This window comes from Microtus ochrogaster, chromosome 26 (assembly GCF_000317375.1).
Source record: "Microtus ochrogaster isolate Prairie Vole_2 chromosome 26, MicOch1.0, whole genome shotgun sequence".
NCBI lineage: Eukaryota > Metazoa > Chordata > Mammalia > Rodentia > Cricetidae > Microtus > Microtus ochrogaster.
Genome location: NC_022025.1, coordinates 9,195,697 through 9,202,584, shown reverse-complemented (window position 1 = coordinate 9,202,584; position 6,888 = coordinate 9,195,697). Strand labels below are relative to the sequence as shown.

Here is a 6,888-nt window from a genome sequence, read left to right as displayed (position 1 = left end):
TCTCTCTCTCTCTCTCTGTGTGTGTGTGTGTGTGTGTGTCTGAAATGTAAGTTAATGAGAAATGAAATTTGTTATACAAAGGCATATACATGCACCCTGTATTTCCTTAATAAAATGGCCTCAGAATACATCTACCCATAAAATACACTTTACAAGGATCTTCACATAATTCCTCATCTAAATAAATTTAGGATGAAGTTAACGCTAGCAAATGCTGCCTTAAGCTTACCTTGAGTTTGCTATTGTTTAGAGAACTTAAATCATATGGTTATTTTACCATCAAATGGCTTTTCGGGTCTGTAACCCTAACTCTTGTGTCAGTTGTGACTGAGACAGTTTCCCACTTGCTCCTGCTGTGTCCTCTAGACAGGACGCGGAAGATGCGCTCCCCTGCCCGCTAGTTCCTCATATTCTTTTTACTTACAGCCCTCATAGATGTCCGTGGGAATATGAACCGCTGCATGCTGATAGGATATCTGGCGTCCGAAATTCGCATCTTCAATAAAAACCGGCTTAATTCGTTGGCTGCCTGGCTCACTCTCATTTCTTTCAGGCTATGTAAGAAGAGAAAGAAAATAAACAACTTTATAAAATCTGCTAACAGACATTTTCACATTTGCTTTCTTGTCTGCTCAGGATGTGTTCTTCAAAAGATGGAATTACATTTTACATGTAGTGCCCAGAAGGCACTGCTTATGCGTGTTTCCACACAGGTTGTTAGCAGCCACACAGATGCTCAGATCACCCAACTAAAACTAACTGGCTTCCCGATTTCTATAAATTGGAAGCATCCCAAACACATCTGGCACTGTCTCTTAAGATACACATGAAGATGGAGATTTAAAGCACAGTATATATGTCACAGAACAACCCAATTGAGATTACTCACTTGAAATAAGTTTCAGGATTTGTGTTATTAACTTTACATTGGCACACAGACAATAATGTAACAAATGATAGCACACATGAGGATAAAACAGAAATGAAAAATCATTATTTTATGCCATAGTCTTGACTTTTGCAACTGTTCTATAGGGTTTCATTTTTGTTTTAAAGAGAAAGTGTATGAAAGAAGAACAGAAACATTACAACTCTAAATACAATCAAACATAAGTTCGGAGGTTTGTAAATAGCCATCAAGATCCCATTAATAATGGTGCAAACCAATGACCTAAGAGCTAAAGTCAAAGGTTAATTTTGTCTTTCGTTTTTCCTCTCTACTTGTGCCTGCCATACTGTGTTACCTTATTATCCCCTGGGGAGGAACCTATCCACAATGCTTCTGTAACTTTTTTGCCTTGCATATTAAACATGTTTTTCAATTGAAATATAGCCTTATAGGTATTTCCATAGCTAATTTCAATACTAAGTTCACACATATTTTCAATTTCTTTATTATGAAAAATGTTTTATATATTCTAAACTCTTAACAACTAGGAATAAGAATCATATCCAAACACAGTGCACAGAAAAGTCCTAGCATTCGTCAGCTCATGGAAGTGATAAACCTGATGAACAATAGAGAAAAATTATCATGAATAACTACAAAATGCCATAAAGCAACTCGTAGAATGTTGTCAGATCAAAAACCCAACAAGTTTGCAAAGAGAAAATAGTTTATTTATTGTTTTGCTATGTTGTGCTTATATCATCTTATTATTTATTATTTTGTTGTTCTAATAGATGTAACCCACCAAGTAACACAGCAGTATTTTCAAATACTGAGACAAACATATCTTGCTATTTGTAACACTAGAAAGACCATTTACACGGAACTAGTAGCTTTGTAGATCTGCACAGCAAAAGAGAACTTCTGTACAGTCCTCCACTCTGTAGTGAAGTCAGTTGAGGAAGCCATGATAGCATTGTCTGTGCACAGTGAACCATCACTCTGTACAGTGGTATCACCACACTGCACACAAATGGGTCTATTTAGGGTACTAACTGCAAAACTGGTCTTTGGTAAAATTGTTTGTAAACAGAACACTGTTCTTCCATTCAGGAAAAGCTATGGTCATGCGGATTTCATTTATTAACAAAAAGAATTTATGTATTAACAAGAGTCATACCCAAATTGAAACTCTTTGTATGGGAGAATTACTGATCATACAGAGAAGATGAGACTAATATAGCAACGGGGATGACCAATAAGAAACCACAAAGCAAAGTACTGGTGTGACTTAAGAAATGTAACGCATTGGCCTTGATTGGGGAAAGAAAAAATGTAAACATGAATGGAGGATTTTTTCTGAGTTTATAATATGAAACTTAAACACATTTAAAAAAAAAATCACTCTCCATGATCTATCCTTGGATACTGTAGGTTGAATGAGAGAAGGATATTAAGAAAATAGTAAGCCAGTGTTAGTAGCACCACTGAAGGATATCACAGGGTGTCTCACCAATGAGTGTGGCAACACATTGAAGCACTATACTTATTTTAAAGTAGTTAGGGCATCAGTGGCAAAGCGCCAGCAGCACCACTCAGTGTTTTGGAACACAGACGCTCAGGTTCCATCTCTGACCTAGCCACCATAGAGAACACAAGAGTTGCCCAGGATGGTAACAAGTCTAGGAGGAAGAATAAGCTGAAATGTACTTCTGTAAGTTACCACTAATTAAACTAGGTATATGGGACTCTTCACTGGTCTACTCATAAAAACTTAGGAAAAGCACAACAAACATAATAACAGATACCCAAATTTTGTTAGCGTTCATTTATAATATATTTTATTATTTCTAAAAAGCAGATGAATGAAAATGGTAACATTTGTCAAATGTGTTTCAAAAGGCAGCATTCTTTGGAGCTAGTGCAGGGTTTATCTCTCCCCGAAATGAGCTGGGAAAATGGTGAATACCAACTATACGTCTGATAGACAGCTAATATTAAAAATATATAAAATTCTAGATATCAAGAAAGCAAATAACCCAATAAAAATGTGATACAGATGTAAACAGAGAATTCTCCAAAGAGGAAACTCAAGCGGCTGAGAAACACTTAATGTTCAAAATCCTTAGCCACCTGAGAATAACAAACTAAAATAAAGATTTTATCTTATAGCCGCCAGAGCAGCTAAGTTAAATCAAACAAATGACAGCTCATGATGGTGAGCATGTAAAGTAAGGGGAACACTCATCCATTGCTGGGGCCAGGCAAACTTGTACAGATTCGGTGGAAATCAGTGTGGCTGCTCCTCAGGAGGAGCGAAATGATTTACCTCAAGATCCAGCTACTGGGTTTATACCACTCTTGGGCATACACATAAAGGGTGCCTCATCCTCTCAGAGAGACATTGTTCAGGCATGTTCTTGCTGCTTTATTCATAATAAGCAGAAAATGGGAATAACTTGTATATCTGTTAATACACTCTGTACTATATATATATATATATATATATATATATATATATATACACGTTAATATACTATACTATCTGTTAGTAAGGCTCATACTGTCTATTGGTATATTCTGTACTGTTTGGTAGTATATGCTATAATGTCTGTTAGTATAGAATGAGGGACTAGAAGGACAGATGTAGTAAGAAAAGTGAGCTAGAACAGATAGTTTTGGATGAATGATGCTGGGTTGGGGTGAGGATGTAACTGGAGGATCAAGTGGGGAGGTGGGGAGGGGAGATGAGGCAAGGGATAACAGGAAATGACAGCTAAAAGTAAGGGTCATATAAGGAGTAATATGGGAAGCTGATACAGCATACGTTTCATAAAATATACATATATACGAAAGCAAGATAAATGAAATCACCAAAAATGGGGAAACAGAACCCCAAATATCTATGTCTTGTCACCAAATGAAGTTTTCAGTACCAGGTTTTGTTTTTGTTGTTTTGCTTTGTTTAGACTAATATTTGGTTTTACCACAGGTCCTTGGTTTTGTAGTCCAGGTTCTTGTTTGGGCATGGTTTCCGTCTCATGGGGTGCATGGGCCTTAAGTCAAAACAGATTGGTTGGTTACTTCCATAAGCTTTGTACCAACATCGCACTATCATATCCTGAAGACAGGAGAACATTGTAGATCTAAGTGTGTATCAACCTTGCTCATGCTGATTTAGAAGGCTTTCTTTTCTAAATCATCATGAACAAAAGAAGGCCCTCTAAATCATCATGAGCAAAGCTCACATGAACTCAGAGACTGAGACAGTAGGCACAGGGATTGCACAGGTCAGCACCAGGTCCTCTATACGTATGGAATGTCATGGAATGGCTTCCAGTTGAGTGTTTTGGTGGGATTCTTGAGTGTGCAAATGAGAGCTTGTTTCACACGCCTTCTCTCAAGCTCCAGTCCTTTGGTTGGTTTTGCCTAATTCCAATGCGCTAGCTTTTGTTTTATCTTACTATGTTATATTATTACTCCTTGATAATAAGAAATTTATTTTTTAATAAGAAACAGAAAGGGAGTGGATTGGGAGGGGAGGGGGGAGAAATGGAGGAAAGAAAAACTATAATCAGGTTATAGCATGTGAGAAAAAGATCTATTTCAATAAAAAAAAGGAAAAAAGAAAGGCTACTACTATTACTAAGTAAAACGCTCTGAGAAATTGTGTACTAAGTAAGATGATTAATCCCCATTTTCCCAGCTTAGGCTACATTAGAAACATTTTAGATTTGTAGTTAATTGTGTGTGTGTGTGTGTGTGTGTGTGTGTGTGTGCGCGCGCGCATGCGCACACATTCCTGTGGATGTCAGTGCACATATGTGTGTGTGTGGATGCTAATGGGAACCATAGGTTTGATTCCTCATGGTTTCTCACTGGGACCTAGCTATGTTCACGGGCTAGCCAGCCCCACGCATCTCCCTTCCTAGCCCAGGATAACAAGCTTTTACCATTTGGGTGATAAACAAACAAACAAAAAAAAAACCAGCTTTTTTTTGAGATTATAGACCTAACATGACCGCCAAGGCTGGTTTTCTGTTTGTTTTGAGGATCAAACTCAGGCCCTCACGCTTGCATGAAAGCACTTTACAGATTTGGTCTTCTCCACAAAGTCCTGGAGCTGTTCTGCTCCAGAAAATTCCATGAAAGGAGCATACATAGGACACACTGCAAAGGGTGCAGTGAGAAAGACAGGTAAGAGGAAATCCCCTCAATTCTGCTGGATTAGTAACAGCCTTGTCCTGGGCCAGCCAGTGTTGTCTGGGTTTCAGTGACTGATTTGTGAGGTAAACGATACTATTATGTAATGATCTTTCTACTGTGTAGAGTATCAGACAGCCAAGAAGCCTTGTCCTCAAAGTAGGTGGCATCTCACAAAGGGGAGTGTTGTGAAAACATTTCCAGCTCATTCTAAAATGGGCTTCCACTCTACATTAACCCCCCAAACAAAAGACACATGTTATTTGAATGCTGAAATAAAAACTAAAATATGTAGTCTTTCTTTACAGTTTTATAGGGTCACTTTAAACCAGTCTTTCTACCAAATCAAATACACATTTATGCCCAGCAAATTTCAGCTATCAAAAATGTAGAGGACTAGATAACCGACAGACAACTGGATACATGAGCTTAGGCTAGCAGTATGTAGACAAGATCAAATATTTCATTCATTCATTCACACAGAGAGAACACACTGGAGATCTTGAAATGAGCATGGTACATCACTATCTATATAAATGTCATTCAATATCTATATGGGAAAATACTGAATTTTCAAAAATGATATAATGGTCACAGCAATTATGTAAGATATAATTAAATGATCAAATATAAAAATAATCCTATGGGAAGTGTACATGACCTCTGAATTTGTCTTACGATACTAAGTCTTTATGCTTATATTAGAAAAAAAGAAAATGGATGTAAAAATCCCATTTGTTTGGGGAGGAAAACAGTAGATAAGAGGCAGTAATGAATGGGCATATTCTTGCCAAGTGGCAGCAACACTGTGGCATTTGTCACTAGGAGTTATTTCTTCTCTAGCGTTCTCCAACATTCAATAACCATTGCTGTGGGATGATACTCTCACACACTAAAGATTGGTCACTTGTATTGGTTTAATGAAACACTGATTGGCCAGTAGGCAGGAAGTATAGGTGGGTCTACCAGACAAGGAGAATTTTGGGAAGAGGAATGGCAGAGACGTGGTTGCAAGACAGACACAGAGGAAGCAAGATGAGAATACCTTACTGAGAAAAGGTACCAAGTCATGTGGCTAAACATAGGGAAAAAATATGAGTTAATCAAAGTTATAAGAGCTAGTTAAGCAGTGCTGGTGCATGCCTTTAATCCCAGCACTTCGGAGGCAGGGGCAGGTGGATCTCTTTGAGTTCAAGGCCAGCCTGGTCTACAAGAGTCAGTTCTAGGACAGGATCCAAAGCTACAGAGAAACCCAGTCTTGAGGGGAAAAAAAAGGATAAACAATAAAATCAGAAACATCTGCTAATGGACAATCCCAGTTGGCTTTAAAAAGACAACAATGAGGACCCTAAGAGAGACATACATGGATCTAATCTACGTGGAAAGTAGAAAAAGACAAGATCTCCTGAGTAAATTAGGAGCATGGAACCATGGGAGAGGCAGAGAGGGGAGCAGAGAAAAATGTAGAGCACAGTAAAATCAATAAAAAGTTTAAAAAAGAGCTAATTATGTGTTTAACCCTAAACAATAGGCCAGTTTTATTATTATATAATTTATATTTAATAAGCCTCTTTGTGTTTATTTAGGACTGAATGGCTGTTGTAACAGGCAGGACAAAAATTTCCATCCACAAGGACATGTTATATTTGTTATCAAAATGTTTTCTATAAAAATATTGAAGTAAGTCTCGGCAGTGGTGGCGCACGCCTTTAATCCCAGCACTCCGGAGGCAGAGGCAGGCGGATCTCTGTGAGTTCGAGGCCAGCCTGGTCTAGAAGAGCTAGTTCCAGGACAGG

The 6,888-nt window shown here is 38.0% G+C and overlaps 1 protein-coding gene across 2 annotated transcripts in view; it reads right to left on the bottom strand.

Annotated features, from left to right (window-relative positions):
* Positions 1-6,888, bottom strand: part of Cacna2d1 (calcium voltage-gated channel auxiliary subunit alpha2delta 1) — a 441,225-nt gene that overhangs the window by 168,823 nt on the left and 265,514 nt on the right. For both annotated transcript variants that reach the window (XM_005358331.3, XM_005358334.3), the window contains exon 6: positions 425-554. In XM_005358331.3, coding sequence (XP_005358388.1) covers positions 425-554 — 130 coding nt within the window. The remainder of the gene's footprint in view (positions 1-424; positions 555-6,888) is intronic.